The sequence below is a fragment of the Hylobates moloch genome, unplaced genomic scaffold (genome assembly GCF_009828535.3).
Source record: "Hylobates moloch isolate HMO894 unplaced genomic scaffold, HMol_V3 SCAFFOLD_6, whole genome shotgun sequence".
In the NCBI taxonomy this organism is placed as follows: domain Eukaryota; kingdom Metazoa; phylum Chordata; class Mammalia; order Primates; family Hylobatidae; genus Hylobates; species Hylobates moloch.
The window spans coordinates 65,828,923-65,845,590 of NW_026652281.1; the positions used below are offsets into that span (position 1 = coordinate 65,828,923).

The window sequence follows — 16,668 nt, forward strand, 5'->3', positions numbered from 1 at the left end:
TTATAATATTCTTTATGTAGAAATAATTTCGTATTTTGCAGATGAGGAAGGTGAAATGCCTAATAACTGTCCTCGGCCACACTGCTAATAAGTAGACGAACGTGAGTAAGAACCCAAGTGGTTCTGACTCCAGAGCCCAGCCCCTAACCTGTTGAAGAAACTCTCTTTGGGTCAAGCTATATAATATGGTATCAGTCAATGTTCAGTTGCAAAAACCAGAATCTACTCTCTACTTGAAGCTCTCTGGCTAGTTGAATAGGGAGAGAGGACTGAATAAACAAATTCTAGATGACTTTCCAAGAAAAATTCCTGAAGCAATCCTGCAGAACTGAATACCATCCAACCTACTGCCTCTTCTCAGGTCAGGAATCTGTCATTCTAGAATCACATCCCCACTCCAGTGAACAAAATCCTGACCCTATGTGGCCACCTCCAGAGCCACAGCACGCCTGCTACAACTCCCACCAGCAAAATGGATGCCCCGTCCTCTGGACAATGAAGCCTCTGTGAAGGTCACGTAGACAACCTCCATGCCAGAAACGCTTCTGAAAAGAGCAGTTTCCACATGCTTCTGCCTTCCAAATCCTGCACAAATGCATCTACTATGATATTCCTGAACCAAATTCAGGCCCCTATTTGAGACGTGTGAGAACTGTGTATTAGCTTTCCAGTGTCTGCAGTACAGGAGGGGCATGAGAGAAGAAGGGCAGACTGGAAGTTGAGTTTTAACCCACTACAGCTATTACAAGTTCCAAGGATTTGGAAGTCCTGACGAGTCCCAGGAACTCCTGATTAGGGCTGCAATAGTTTGTGTGTCTGGGGAAAGAGTCCAGAGCTTTCCTGATATTCTCAAAGGGGGTTCATGACCTAAAACTTGATCAGTCCTGCTTTAAAATAATAAAATAATACCATTTTGAGAATAAGATTGTTATTGTGGGAGAAGGTAAAACATAATGGTTAAAGACGTGAGCTCCCTAGTATGGCATCTGAGTTCTAATTCCAGTTCTCTTACTTAGATGTTTGACCTTTAACATGTTACTTAATCTTTTTGTGTCTCAGTTTCCCCTTCTCTAAAGTGTGGAGAATAGTATCAACCTCATAAGGGTGTTCAAAGACTAAGTGAAAGAATATGTGTGAAGTAGTATTTCCGTGCTTAAAAGAGCAGATCTTAAGGGCTTCCATGGAGTTCTCCTCAACCGTTTATGCAAATCTAATGAATTTTACAAAGAAAAGCCCAGCCCTGCTGGCAGGTACTCCTACAGACCAACTCTGGACAGCAGAAACAATGTTCAGCTTTGGCAAGAATATAAATCAGACCCTTTAATTCTGACAGTATGTCAACTACTCCAGTGTCTAAAACGTATGTGCCAATCAATTGCAAGAAAAACCTATATTTCAGCTATTTATCAGTAACTTCAGTGTTAAGTTGATTGATACATGACTCCAGTCAAAAGCCTGGTTGACATCAGACTGTAACACATTAAGAAGAATGATTATGACCAGTATCAGTGAGCACTTTGAGAAATGGGTACTCTAAGACACTGCTGGCATCTTAGAATTAGTACATCTTTTCTGAGATTGATATGGGAATATCTAACAAAACTTTTAAAATGTGAATACTCATTGACTCACCAATTCCACTTCTAAGAATTTATTCCAAATAATATTTGACAATCGCATTAATTATATATACAAGGATGTTCACTTAGAAACTTGTTTATAATACACATTTTTAAAAAACTCAGTGTTCACAACATAAAATTGGTTGAAACAATTACGGCCTTACCTTACAATGGAATTCTACACAATTTTTTTTTTTTTTTTTTTTGAGACGGAGTCTCACTCTGTTGCCCAGGCTGGAGTGCAGTGGCACGATCTCGGCTCACTGCAAGCTCTGCCTCCTCCTGGGTTCACACCATTCTCCTGCCTCAGCCTCCTGAGTAGCTGGCACTACAGGTGCCCGCCACCACGCCTGGCTAATTTTTGTATTTTTAGTAGAGACGGGGTTTCACCATGTTGGCCAGGATGGTCTCGATCTCTTGACCTTGTGATCCACCCACCTTGGCCTCCCAAAGTGCTAGGATTACAGGCATGAGCCACTGTGCCTGGCCGGAATTCTATACAACTATTAAAGGGAAAATGAAGATGTATTTAAATATTGGGATGCAAAAATGTCTGTGAAGTAAATTTCAAAATAAAAGGGTGCATAGTATGATTCATTTGCATGTGTATTTTTATATATAATATATATGAATATACATTATAGATAAAGCTATATATAAACTTCTGGAAAGCTACGCACTGAAAGGTTAACAGTGGTAACTTTTAACATTTGGGATTATGAATAATTCTTCTTTATGATATTTTGTATTTTATTTAAAATTTTCAGTATATATTATTTTTTCAATCAGAAAAAATGATTATAAAGAATTTAAAGCCCAGATCATACCACTTTTATTTGAAGACAATGCAAAATATGTACTGAGATGCTCAGATCCATACAGAATCTCTAAGCTCTTTCTTTGCATCTTGTGTCAATACAAGAATAGGCAAACTCAAACGCTTTTTGAAGACAGGCAGGCAAAGTAAGTAAGTGAAATAGACAGTAGGAGGAAATAGGGAGAGGAGGTGATCATGATTAACTATGGAGCACGTATCCAGTCTAAAGTTATTCAAATTAAAAAACGGCCAGGTGCAGTGGCTCATGCCTGTAATCCCAGCACTTTGGGAGGCCAAGGCAGGTGCATCATTTGAGGTCAGGAGTTCAAGACCAGCCTGGCCAACAGGGTGAAACCCATCTCTACCAAAAATACAAAAATTAGCTGGGTTGTAGTGGTGCATGCCTGTAATCCCAGCTACCCGAGAGGCTGAGGCAGGAGAATCGCTTGAGCCCAGAAGGCGGAGGTTACAGTCAGCCGAGACTGCACTGCTGCACTCCAGTCTCAATGACAGAGTGAGACCCTATCTCCAAAAAAAACAAAAAACAAAAACAAACTTAAAAAACATTTCAAAACACTTAAAATAACATCTGTAGGCTGAATTTGAACAGTAAGCTGCCAGTAAAGACTTTAACAGTATAAACCTACACACACAGAGTACATTAGTGTAACACTCTCACACAACTACAACTGAGCATCACCCCCTCCCCATCTCCTGGAATTGGTTTAAGTGGTATCGATAAAGAAGACTATTTTTCCATAGTTGTGAAATGATCAATCTAGAATTTAATACAAGAAAAAGTTTGTCTCTCCTGATAATCTTGTCTGTTTCCTTCTGTAACAGAATGAAAGCAATGTATTTAATTGGCTTTCCCTTTTGGTTGTTATTTTAGAAAGCTCAAAATCTTTCCTTAGCTTATGTTTTCTATTAAAACTGTCTTTTCCCATCAATCATTTAGTTATTATTCACTTGCTTTGATGGTTATAGTATATGTATGTATTATTAGCATATTAGAATGTATGTATACAAACCACTTGAAATAGTTTTGGAATTCAGATTGGACAAAGGGAAGTACCACTGCATTAATATACTGAAAAAAATTACATCAGCTTACAAAAAAATGTAACTGGCACAAATACTTTATATACTTTGGTATTATCTCTATTTATTGACCAACTTTTTAACTAAAAAATACAGGCTGCAAATGTAATATGGAGAATTTTGCAGCTGACATGGAAGAGAACCAGGGAAAATGACAAGTGAGAAGAGAAGCTGAAGGGAGTAGAAAGTGGGAAGAAAATAATGTGCAATAACTGCATGGTGGAATTATGTGTATACAGCAACTATTGTACAAAAAAATAAGATAAAACAAATAGCATCTTTCTGAGGTAGCATATACTCCTTACTAAGGACTCAAAACATACGCGGGTAAGTGTAGCAGCAGAGCCTGTGTTCCATTTCCCCTCCAGGTCCTGTGCCTGCCTCTGGTCCTCACCCCCAGCCCCCAGGCTTCTCCACCTGCTCCAAGCTGTTGCTTTACTATGTACCCGCCATTAACCTCTTTCTCAAAAACTGGAAATAAGAATATAAATATTCCTCAGACTTGAAGTTTGGGGACTAAGATGTTTATTAAAAATTAATAATTGATGGTAAGTAATTATCAAAATGAAATGTGCTAAGATGAATAATATTAAAATTAATTATTCAATATTTTAAATGGTATTTTATTTTTGTATTGATAAGCTGTTCCTTTTTAAGAAACAGTAATTCCAGGGATCAATGAAATGCTGGGAGATTCTCTAAAATAAAGCTTTCGTATACATTCAAAGCATGTGCTGAGTCAAAAGTGTAATTTTGATGGTAAAAAGCTAAGCAATATTCTGCTCAACCAGATGTACACATAACAAAGAACATTAACCAGCCTCTTGTTTTTATTATGTAGTGAAATAAACTTCAACTTAAAGAAGTAAGACCCAAATCCAGCATCCTGGTTATTTATAAGAAATATATCCTGTTTAGCTATATATCTTAAGCTCCCATTAAAATGGGATAAAACATCTTAGAAATCAATACAATAGGAATCAATAATAAATCAACTCCCATTGTATTTAGATTAAACACTTAATGAGCGGTTAGTGGTCAGAAAATTTTAGAAAGTAAAAGCTAGATGAGAAAGCATTGTTATACCAATGCCTAAATAGCATTCAATATGCATTTAGGACTTTCCACAAACACTCCAAGGTGTAAAGCCAAAAAAGTTTTAAGAAAAATAAGTTACTGGCCAGGTGTGGTGGCTCATGCTTGTAATCCCAGCACTTTGGGAGGCCGAGGCGGGTGGATCACCTGAGGTCAGGAGTTCGAGACCAGCCTGATCAACAGGGTGAAACCCCATCTCTACTAAAAATACAAAAATTAGCCAGGCATGGTGGCGGGTACCTGTAATCTCAGCTACTCGGGAGGCTGAGGCAGGAGAATCACTTGAACCCCCGGGAAGCAGGGGTTGCAGTGAGCAGAGATCACACCACTGTACTCCAGCCTAGGCAACAAGAGCGAAACACAGTTTCAAAAAAAAAAGAAAGAAAGAAAAGAAATTACTTAGTGAAAGTGAGAAAGAAGTTTCATATGCCCTTTTTTTTTTTAAGACAGTCTCACTCTGTTGCCCAGGCTGCCAGGCTGGAGTGCAGTGGCATGATCTCTGCTCACTGCAACCTCTGCTTCCCGACGGTTCAAGTGATTCTCCTGCCTCACCCTCCCGAGTAGCTGAGATTACAGGTGCCCGCCATCACACCTGGTTAATTTTTGTATTTTTAGTAGAGATAGGGTTTCCCCATGTTGGCCAGGCTGATCTCAAACACTTGACCTCAAGTGATCTATCTGCCGTGGCCTCCCAAAGTGCTGGGATTACAATTACAGGTGTAAGCCACCATGCCTGGCCCATATGCCTTTTTTTTAAAGGTAAGATTTCTGGACACTTCTGGTAAAAATCAGTTACACCCAAATAACCTTTTTTTTTTTTTTTTAAGAGATTGGGTCTTGTTATGTTACCCAGGCTGGCCTCAAACTCCTAGGCTCAAGCAATCCTCCCACCTCGGCCTCCTGAGTAGCTGTGATTGCAGGTATGAGCCACCATGCCTGGCCATTCTTCATACATTTCTTAATGTAGGAAAAGTCTAAGGAACAAACAGAATTCATTAAAATGTGCTTTTGTTTCCCCAAACAGGAAAAGCACAATGGAGTATGAATGACAGTAAACATTTCTGAATGGATAAAAAAACGAATATTGGCTGGGCACGGTGGCTCACACCTGTAATCCCAGCACTTTGGGAGGCGAAGGCTGGCGGATCACTTGAGGTCAAGAATTCAAGACCAGCCAGGCTAATGGGGAGAAACCTTTTCTCTACTAAAAATACACACTTGGTAGTGCATGACTATAATCGCAGCTACTTGGGAATCTGAGGCACAAGAATCACTTGACCCAGGAGGTGAGGGTTGCAGTGAGCCGAGATCATGTCACTGCACTCCAGCCTGGGTGACAGAGCGAGACTCTGTCTGAAAAAAAAAAAAATGAATATGGAAAGTACCCTGACCATGTATGGTACCCATAGCATCAACAGCTAATAAACATTAAAAGTCACAATGCATGTACAGACTGATAATCTAAAAATAATTGCTAGTAGAGACAAACAGAACTGTCATTATTACTCTAAGATGCCAAAGTAAGGATATAACAAAGAGAGTATATCTCACACACTCCTGAGACAATAAACTGTGGCAGAATCACTGAATACTGCTAAAACATAGGAAGGTTTCTACAAAAAGCCTGCAAGCTAGATACATTTACTGTGCTGCCATAAACCCGCCCCCTAAATGACTTATTAATACCCACAGCTAATACCTAGAAACTCAGATTCAATAAATTAGCAGCAAATTACAGAGAAAACAATCACATGACATCTGTAGTCCCATTTAAATAAAGCTCCACCATGAAAGAAGCCTGCAAAGGAAGCTGGCAGTGATTCTGAAGAAGCAGCAGCAATCCATAAAGGCTTCTTAATTTTCTCGTCATTTAAGAATTAAACCACTTCCAGTTCACACAGACACTACCAGGTGCACTAAACTGATGTCATTATCAGCCATCAGGAAATACCCACCGAGACCTATACTGACACTGAGAAGTTTTGTTAAACAGCTGTGTGTTTTAATTGATTTGTATTATTTAAAATAGAAACAGTTAAAAGTCAGTTATCGGATGTTGTGTAAAAGAGATGCCTAAAGACTCCGGGGAGACTGAGTTCAGAAGAAAGCCAATCACTGGAACTTCACTTGAGCACTTAAGATTATTACTAGAGGAAGCACAATTAAATCATCAGTTTATCAGCCATCATTATAAATCACCAGGCAACATATCAAGCTTCATTATTTAAGAATCCTTAACCAGTGACTTCCTGCATCACTGAGAGTCAAACGCAATCTATTCACCAAAAGGTACCTAAGGAGTATGTTTTTTTGGTTATGTTTTTGTTTTATTTTTTTACCCTGAGAAATTTATCATGGAAACATAATGAAACCCACTAAAATTGTCATGTTTTTGCATGTTTTAGGCATTCCAAAGTCTTCAAAAGGAACTCAATGGTATTTGGGATATGCAAAATGTGTGCTGCACAGGCTTCTCCTATTCCACTCTGTACAAACATTTAAACTTACTCTTATATAGTATTAAATACTTGCATGGTAGGATCAAATGAGGAAAATAATCAATGAGTTTCTTCCCACTTTTATCCATCCAACCCCATTCATTCACTTGTACTTTCCCTTCCCAGACATATGGAATCAGAAAACAAAGAACCTCCAAAGTTTTGGTTTCCAAATTTAAGCACATAGTTCAAGTGTTAGAAAGAATATATTTAAAAAGAGATAAGATACAGATTGAGTTTCATATACAACTCTCTCTCCTCAGAGCTGGGAAGGAAAGCAGGGGCTTGGAGAGAGGCAATTTTGAAAAGTCCATTTCCCAAGAGGGGCATGTGTATGTACACATGCTCATGTGTGTGCATATATATGCGTACAAAATGACACAACACAATAGACTCTCTTGTGGTTTGCAAATTTGAGAATAGGGAGGATATGGTTCTAGTACATGGTAGGTTTCATGAAGAAAAGTCCCTTCCATCATCATCATTATATTTAGGCAGCTGTAAAACAGGAGGGGCAGCCAGACTTTTCTGAGTATAGAAGGACTGCAGACAGCCACCTGATGTTTCTGCAGCCCTGTTGCGGTAGCAGAAAAGAGTAAGGTGTAGCAGGGCTGACTTATTCATTAGACAGAGTAGGCACAGTGCCTGGGGTCTACAATACCTTTAGGGATCCATGAAAATATTTTAATTGCTTTTTAAAAAATAAAATAATAAACTTGTAGGTCAAAGAAAGTATTTTAATATATAGTATGAATACAGTCATCTAATAATGCAGCTATAAAATATAATTTTAATACCTTTTTATGGAGAAAGGAGTCAATGAAGGTAAATGTGTCTAAGGCCCACAAAAGTCAGGATGTGGTCCTAGAAAGCAAAGGTTTAATGAGAGAGAAAGCGAGGGTGAGAGAGAGGAGGAGAAAGAGGCAGCACAGAGCTGGAACAGAGCCCCTGGGGTAGATATTATTAGTTAGGGTCCAGAAGTTTAGTATCAATTCCAGGGTGGGAAGGGGGGATCCTAAATTTGGCATAGCTTAATCTTCAATGGCTGAGAAAATCACTGAAATAACTATGTTTACCTGGAAAAAATAATAATGATTATGACCATAATGATTACATAATATATTTACTACATATTATGTGCTAGGCAATGTACAACGTATTTTACATATATTGATTCATTTAGTCTTCCCATTCGCTCTGTGTAGATGCTACTGTTACCTCTAATGGAAAATCAAACTAAGACACAGAATCTTTGTAATTTAACCAAGATCATGCAGCTAGTAAGTGGTGGCATACAGAGTCAAATCCACTCTCTCTGGCTCCAACACCCAGATAAAGGCACTACCATTTCCCAAAGGAACCAGTTCTCCTTGGCTGACTCCAACAAGTCTGGGCAGGAATTGCACAACATGCATGTGCAACCACTTGTCATACCACTGAACAAGGAAGCCATCAAAGCCACATGGGTTGTATCAAAATGACTCAGGAGCCAATGTCTTTGGCCAGACTTCCACTGGCTAAAGATGAGGTAAACTGAACATCAATAAAGATAACCACTACTATGAACTGACACATACAAAACATTTATATCTATGAGTCCATAAAGACATATTTTTTAAAGTTCTTGGTTACCTTGGGAGGATACTAGAGAAACAACTCATTATCTTGAAAGCTAGCTCACAAAGGGAAAGAATCAAGCATTTATCCTGCCTTTCCTAATCAAAGCATACCTCAGGTAAGTAAGATGGAGAGAGAAACTTTGTCATTATAGAAGTAGTCCAACTAATAAATAATGAATGACAGCATTAGAACAGCACCATCTTGCAACCACTAATGAATTAATGGGTCTAGGCAATATCATCAATGGCTGCTAACATCACAAAAAAGAGGGATAACCAGACATAATGTCCCCCCCGATGGCATACTCAGAAACAACCATGAAGTATTCTTGCCAAAAAATCGAGCCTGAATTTGATCAAGCCTCAAGATCTAACTACCAGTTTATAAAAAAATACAGGGAGGAACATACTAAACACCACAGAAATACAATTAGAAAAAAAAATCCAGACTGCAAAACACTACAGAACAAACGACCTGTTTCTTCAACAAAAAATTACCAGGAAAAAAAAAGAGATGGAGGAATGAGAATCTGTAAGATTCCAAAAGTCTTAAGATATGTTAACTATTTTAATGTGTAAACCTTATTTTGGATCCTGATATAAACAAACTATAAAAAAAGAACTTGGGAAATTTAAACATTAATTGCTTATTTAATGATATTAAGAAATTATTAGTAATTTTATTTGTGATAATGGAATTGTGGTTATGTTTTTTTGAGCCCTTACCTTTTTAAATTAAATATTGTATTTTGAGATAATTGTAGATTCATGTTTGTTGTAAGCAATTATACAAAGAGGTCAGGTGCAGTGATTCATGCCTGTAATCCCATCACTTTGAAAGGCCAAGGCAGGAGGATCACTTGAGGCCAGGAGTTCAAGAGCAGCCTGGGGAACATAGGACCCCCATCTCTACTTTAAACATAAAAATTTTTTAAAGTGATACAAAAGGATATCATATGGAAACCTTTATCCAGTTTCCCCCAATGGTAACATCTTGCAAGACTATAGTACAATATCACAAACAAGATACTGACGCTGATTCAGTGAAGATCCAGAACATTTCCACTGCCATAAGGTTCCCTCATGTTGCCTTTAATAGCCACAGCCATTTCCCTTCCATTCACACTCCCTATCACCTGGCAGCCACAAATCTGTTCTTCAGTCCATGATTTTGTCATTTCAAAAATGTTATAGAAATGGAATCAAACACTCTGCAACTTCTGGGATTGCCTTTTTGCACTCAGCATAATTCTTTGAAGATTCATCCAGGTTGCTGAGTATATCAATAATTGGTTCCTTTTTATTGCTGAGTAGTATTCCATGGTAATAGTATGCTACTCTCTGTTTAACCATCTACCCACTGAAGACACCTGAGTTTTTTTCCATTTTGAGCTATTATAAATAAAACTGATACGAACATTCATGTAGAACCCTTATCTTTTAAAAATACTTACTTAAATTTGTAGGGATGAAATAAAATGATGCTAGGAACTGCTTCAAAAAAGTTCCTAACTGTATGAGATATGGAAAAAAAACAAACTCTTCATCAGCTAATAAGCACATTACACAATTATCTCTACTTTTGTATGTGTTTAAAATTTTCCATAATATAAAGTTCAAAAAAAGAATCCAGTAAGAAAAAATTACTTATCTGACCACTATACACCCCTGCACATAAACACATATATCTTAAAGTGAAACTGAAGGTACCCTTTTTTATTTTGTGACTTTAGGCCATGCCAAGATCACAGGAATTCCTTTCTTAAAACATAGAGCCAACACCTTCCAGTGATCATTATTGTAACACTCACTATAACAATTAAGGCAGATCCAACCTAAGTATCTGTTAACTTTCTTTCAGAAGTTTTTTTATTAGGCTACAGGGTTGATATAATAGGTAGTCTGTAATGTTGGACAAAAGTAGGTAAGTAATCACCATAATCAAATGTATGAAATTTATGAGTGGCTTGTCTTCAAAAGAGGGCGTTTACATCTGACATGAATAGGTCCTTATCATCAAGACAAATGCTGAAAGAACAGAAGTGTGATTGCTAAAGATGAAGAGCAACAAACTATATGAGCACAATCAGGCCTGAAAATGAAGTGAAATGCATTTTATATTATGCAAAGGCTGCTTTTGTTTTTAAGCCACTCTGGGGACAGCGTATTATTATCATGTTCAGTCCGCAAGCTAATGATTCCTTAGTATAATTCTGCAGAACGGTGTCTACTATTCAACACCACCAATATTCTATCAGCCCATTCTTCCCTAGTGCTATATTATCTTCTCCCCCTCCATCTCACTGAGGACACCTTGTTTTTTCTTCGTATGTGGTACTAAAAAATGAAGACCCATTCTCCCAAAGATCTCAAGCAAAAAAGAGGATATAAATACCAACCCATTAACCAATCTGGGATTAAAAGCCAAGATCTCCAAAGGAAATATTCATGATGATTTTCAAATGCCAAGTAGTGCAATGGCTACGAATGAGTTTCCCCTACTTGGTCTGTAATGCCTCAACATGCGGTGTGATGAGCAATTTTAAAGCTTAAATAAACATTGTTATTAGAAGTAGGGTATCTGTTCACCCATCAAATCCCAATAAGATCAATTCCAAAGGACCACCTAAGTTTTATAGTTGTGTCGTAGTGTGGTTATATCAAATATCCCTCCTATTAAGTGAGCCCCAGCCTTGGTGTTAGAAATAGTAATGCTTGCTGTGATAGGATTTGATCTGTAATACCATACTATGATAGCGAGGAAAAAGATGGTATACTAATAGGCTATCTGTGTGACAGTGAAATAATTATAAAATGAAAGACATTAGTCAATTCTATTAAAAACAATCTATATACAGATTGGTTCAATGGTGAGTTTAACAATGTAAGAGTTCTATCAATAAAAAGAAATCTATGGCAACATTGTATCAAAATCTTGTTCTTATGTCATGGGTCAAAACCAAGACACGTGGAATTAAAATATAAAATATCATAGACCACTAGAAATTGTGCTATATACAGGCCTGCATTAAGGAGATTAATTATCTGCTAGAGACAGAAAAGGAAAATGGTAAGAACTGGATTCAAGAGTATAATGGAATTGAGAAAGAGTTGATAAATGGGTGTGAAGTTAAATACACATATATTTTTGAATATTTTTTTCCTCTATCTTTTGCCATCTTTCTTGACTCTTACAACCAAACATTTTCTGGGTCTTGAGGATAAGGACTCTACAATACAAATTTTTGTACAGTTTGTGGCCACTGACAAGACACTAGAAGTTGGAACTCTTAGCACTCATCTTGACATAAAGGTTAATCCAAAATAGTTTGTATAAAATAAAATGTTCTTGCCAAATCTTTATGGTTGGTTTTCTCATATTTCATATTATACTTCTTCATAGATGCCTGGTCTACAGATTTGGATTTCAGAGGGGCAATTTTTGTGAGTTGAGGTGGTTTCAGAGAAAGGAATGTATGAGAGGACAGGTAGTAACAGGTAATGCATACAGAAAAATGAGGGAAGGCATTAGATCTAGAAAAGATCCCAAGAACAAACTGTACAAGAGGAGTATAGAGAGATGAATAACCATATTTGGCAAGAGCTGTGTAGAGCAGAGGAGTAGAAGATAAACTTAGAAGAGCAGGTTGGAACCAGGGAGTGGCAACCTCTGACACCCAGGCAAAGCATTTAGACCACATCCCATAGGCCCTCGGAGAACTATTGCAGGTTTCAGCACAGGTAAGTAAGCACAGCAGTGGCTAAAAAGATATGACTACAGGTAAGAGGCAGAGAGGAAAGGAGCAGAAGACCACAGATAAGAGGCTTTACTAATTGTTCCACGTGAGGTCAGAGGGCTTGATCTAGGAGGGTGACAGTGGGAACAGAAAAGATTAATTTGAGGGGCAGTGTGAAAGATACAAATACCTAAAGCTAGTTTTGTCCTCAATTAAAACCTAGAAAATGGTCATTGTTAAAGAACCACTTACAAGATGCTAAGGATTCGTATGTTGATTGGGAGGTAAACTGTCATTATGATCAAACACATAAGAAGGCATAAAAATTCTAATAACTGATAAAGTCATTTTTAAAGGAAGCTTTCATTAAGCTGAACAGAAGCTTGGAAAAAATAATATTTTTGACATAAGTAAAAATCATTTTTAAGGAGATCATGATTGGTTGCAAGGTGATGAGTATTTTTAAATTTCCAAAATAACTACTGATTTTAGCAAGGCAGTAATGACTTATATGATTGACAGATCTATTTTCTTTACTTTTGCAAATCTACTTTTTATATCTACTTTTGCAGATCTATTTTCTCTACTTTTGCAAATCACTATTGCAACCATATTATTAATCAAAAGCTCTTCTTTTTTGCAAATGTATTTATGAGTAAAACTGTAAAACAGTATAGATTACATAAGCCAAATAATCTATTTCTTAGTATATAAGCCAACTTAGTTTCTATTTTCATTTGCTTAATACATTTTTATTGAGCACATACTATATGATAAATACTGTGCTGGTGCTGCATGTACAATGAAGAATAAAAGAGACATGGTCTGCCTATATGAGAGCTCACAGTATGGACAGTCCCAGAATTAGGATGGTCCAGCTTAACAATTTTTAGACTTTATCATGGTGCAAAAGTGATACATCTTCAAGAGAAACCATATTTTGATACCTATACAACCATTCTGTTTTTCACTTTCAGTATTCAATAAATTGCATGAAGCTATTCAATATTTTATTATAAAATAGGCTTTGTGTTAGATGATTTTGTCCAACTGTAGGCTAATGTAAGTGTCCTGAGCACATTTAAAGTAGGTTAGGCTAAGCTTTGATGTTTAGTAGATTAGGTGTATTAAATGCATTTTCTACTTAAGATAGTTTCAACTTACGATGGGTTTATCAGGATGTATCCCCATTGTAAGTCAAGGAGTATCTGTATAGTGGAAAAGACAGACATCAATTTTTTTAAATCATCCTAATATGTAATTTAAAATTGGAATAAGCATTCTAAAGGATAATTATAGGGTACTCTGAGAGCTTATAATAGGGTGGCTAAACCAAGACTGGGTCTGGGAAGGTTTTTTTTAAGGAAACTGTCTTTGAGGTGAAATATGTAAAGATATAGACAAGTGAAATAGGGAAAAGAGTTGGAGAGGGAACTAGAAGAAAAGATGAGCAGAAGAATACAATAAAATGCATACAATAAAATGACAACACTTTCCGACCTGTTGTGTAATAGTGTCCCATGGTCCCTGTAGCAGTCGCGTCTTATAGCACTCATGAACTCCTTCCCATATGTCCTTCAGAGTTAAAGGTCTCCCATCTGTGAAAGTGCATAGTAAAGACTGAGTTAGTAATTCATGTGACACAATGGTGCTTGGTGTCAATCTAAAACTCCTGAAAGAATATCATGACTTTTAGAAAGATCTTCAGTGCACATGCTATTTATATATCAAGAGAGTGCTATATGAATTACTATTTTCTTCCTGAGGGAAATTTAAACATTCAAGCTTCTCAGCTTTGTATCCATCTAGCATTTAAATTATCTGTTCATTCACTGCCTCTAGGAATTTTACAAAATAAATAAAATCCAAATGTGTTTTAGAGAGAACTGACAGATACAAGCACAGGCAAAGGAACCAACAGACTCCCATATTTATAAAGGTGCACCATGAATACTCTGAATCCTTCATACTTCCTCTAGTCCTTAAAACAAAGAAGCCATACCCATGCATCTTTCACATTCTCATGGAGTATCTATAATGTCCAAATCACTCCATCAGGTACCATGGAGAATAGGGAGAAGAAAAACACACAATTTCTCCTAACAAGGAGCCTATCATCTACTGAGGAAACTATGACAAGTATATTACAGTAGAGTGGTCTCTGCATGAAGAAGACTGAAGCTCACTGATGGTCCAAGGAAGAGAGATATTAACACTTGGTGTCTATGGCAGGTGGAGAAAGGGACTCTTGGGGTGGGAAGGGACAAAAGAACGGGGTTGGCATGAAGAGGGAAGTAAAAGTTTTATTGAACAATAATGCTCTTTTTCTTTAAGTTCTTTCAATTATCCCTCTGTATCCACCCAAAAGATGTATTTTACAAAGACCACTATGGCACTTATACTATACACAAGGTAAGTAAAGTGGAAAAATAGGTATCTAAGTTCTGAAAAGAAAGCAGAAAGAAGAAGTCACCTAAAGATTTCAAACCATACACTGCTGGAAAGAAGGTGTCTTAATGCTAGAATCCAATATAACTTGATCCATTCAGAGCTATAAGGCCCTCAAGACTTATGGGCATGCTCTTTTGGGCTAATGGATGATATCACTTAAAGATATTTCACATAGCAATATACTGAATATTTAGACCAAAGAAGTATTTGGTCATCAGGGGCAACAAAGCATAAGGAAAATAATCTACTCAAGAGCTCCAAAAATCACTGTATTAAGACTTTCAAGTATAAGTAGAAATGTATGGTGTTGGGGGAAAAAGCACTCGATTTGGAATCTGGACTAAGTTTTAAATCCTGGTGTTGGCACTTACTCTCTATGTGAGTGCAAATTATTTTGCTTTTAACTTTACCTGCAAAATGAGAATAATGATCCTTTCTGGGTATTGTTCTTTTGAGGCTTACACTAGTGAATGCACCCAGGACTGTGTTAGGCACACAATAAGAGCTCAATAAATATTACAAATCTCCTCCCAGCCCTCACACAATTATTCCAGTAATTCTCAAACCTAAAAGATTCATTTCTAGACGGTTATTTCTTAGAATTTTCCCATGTTGCTATACCGTGCATATCATCTTTGATATAGTACCATACTAATATCACAAGCAGGGCATTTCTCATGTTTGACCTAAAAAGTTGAACTTTTCCTCAACCTTTATTTTCAATAAATAGCAATAGAATATTTTGATATATTTTCAATAAGTATCTTCATCTTGGCATTTATCTGGCGGCAGGAGACCATTATCTTGTGATAAACAGTTTTATTCCATTGACATTTCCATGTCTGTAAAATGAACAAGATTTATTCATCCAATTAACATTTGAATGTCATGTTTAGCTACAAGTTACAAACAAGCTGCCTTCAGTACCTGTGTTATATTGTTTTCTGAACACATTTACAGAGTAGGGCCAAACTCTGCTCTTAAGCACTATGCATCTTTGAAATATGCACATGCCATGCATGCATATGTGTGTGTGTGTGTGTGTGTGTGTGTGTGTGTGTGTGTGTGTGTGTGTGTGTGTATTGGTGTGGGAAGAGGCAAATAAGATCTTAAGTACTTTAGTGTCAAATAGTAAACTAATCAAATTATAGAATGACATGCTTTTAAAATAATTTTTACATGTCAAAGTTAGAAGTAATCAAATACCTGCAGTAGGATAATAAAATGTTAGAGCTAGTATAACCACTAATTTTATAAATAGGGCAGCCAAGGTCTTAGGAAATATGTATCTGCCAAAAGTATGCAGCCAGTTCATGACTGAACTGAAGTCTGAATCCAGATCTCAGGACTCACCAGTGCTCTTCCTGCTGGTCCACACTGCCTCTGAGGGCAGAGGCATTGCAAATGCTTTATAAGTAGTTACTGAGTAAATGATAAATGATGAAAAAATGTCTTCCTTAACTTTATTTCTACTAACATAAAGCTTTTCAGACCTAGAGAAGAATGCTGGGTTTCATATCTGGTAATCAGTAATGATTTTAATTTTATTCCTTAAAGTATTTCAGGCAACAATGTAAGTACAGAGTAAATGGTTTGGATAGAAGTTAATTTTAGAAGTAGATGTTTTATGTAATTGGGCACCTACTATATGCCAGGCATCTGTTCCAAGCCTTTGTGATACATCAGTGAGCAAAACAATTATCCTTGTTTTCAGGGAAGTTACATTAT

General features: G+C 37.0%; 1 protein-coding gene across 11 annotated transcripts in view; it reads right to left on the bottom strand.

The window, feature by feature from the left end:
• The window catches only part of ATG10 (autophagy related 10), a 424,208-nt gene that overhangs the window by 74,876 nt on the left and 332,664 nt on the right, over window positions 1-16,668 (bottom strand). For 10 of the 11 annotated variants that reach the window (XR_009214122.1, XR_009214121.1, XM_058440748.1 and 7 more), the window contains one exon: window positions 13,990-14,087. Coding sequence is in view for 9 of the 11 variants with exons in the window: in XM_058440748.1 (XP_058296731.1) it covers window positions 13,990-14,087 (98 nt within the window). In the remaining 2 variants the exon portion in view is untranslated. Of the gene's footprint in view, window positions 1-13,653; window positions 13,698-13,989; window positions 14,088-16,668 lie in introns of all 11 variants that reach the window. The other variant, XM_058440750.1, reaches the window with a different exon arrangement.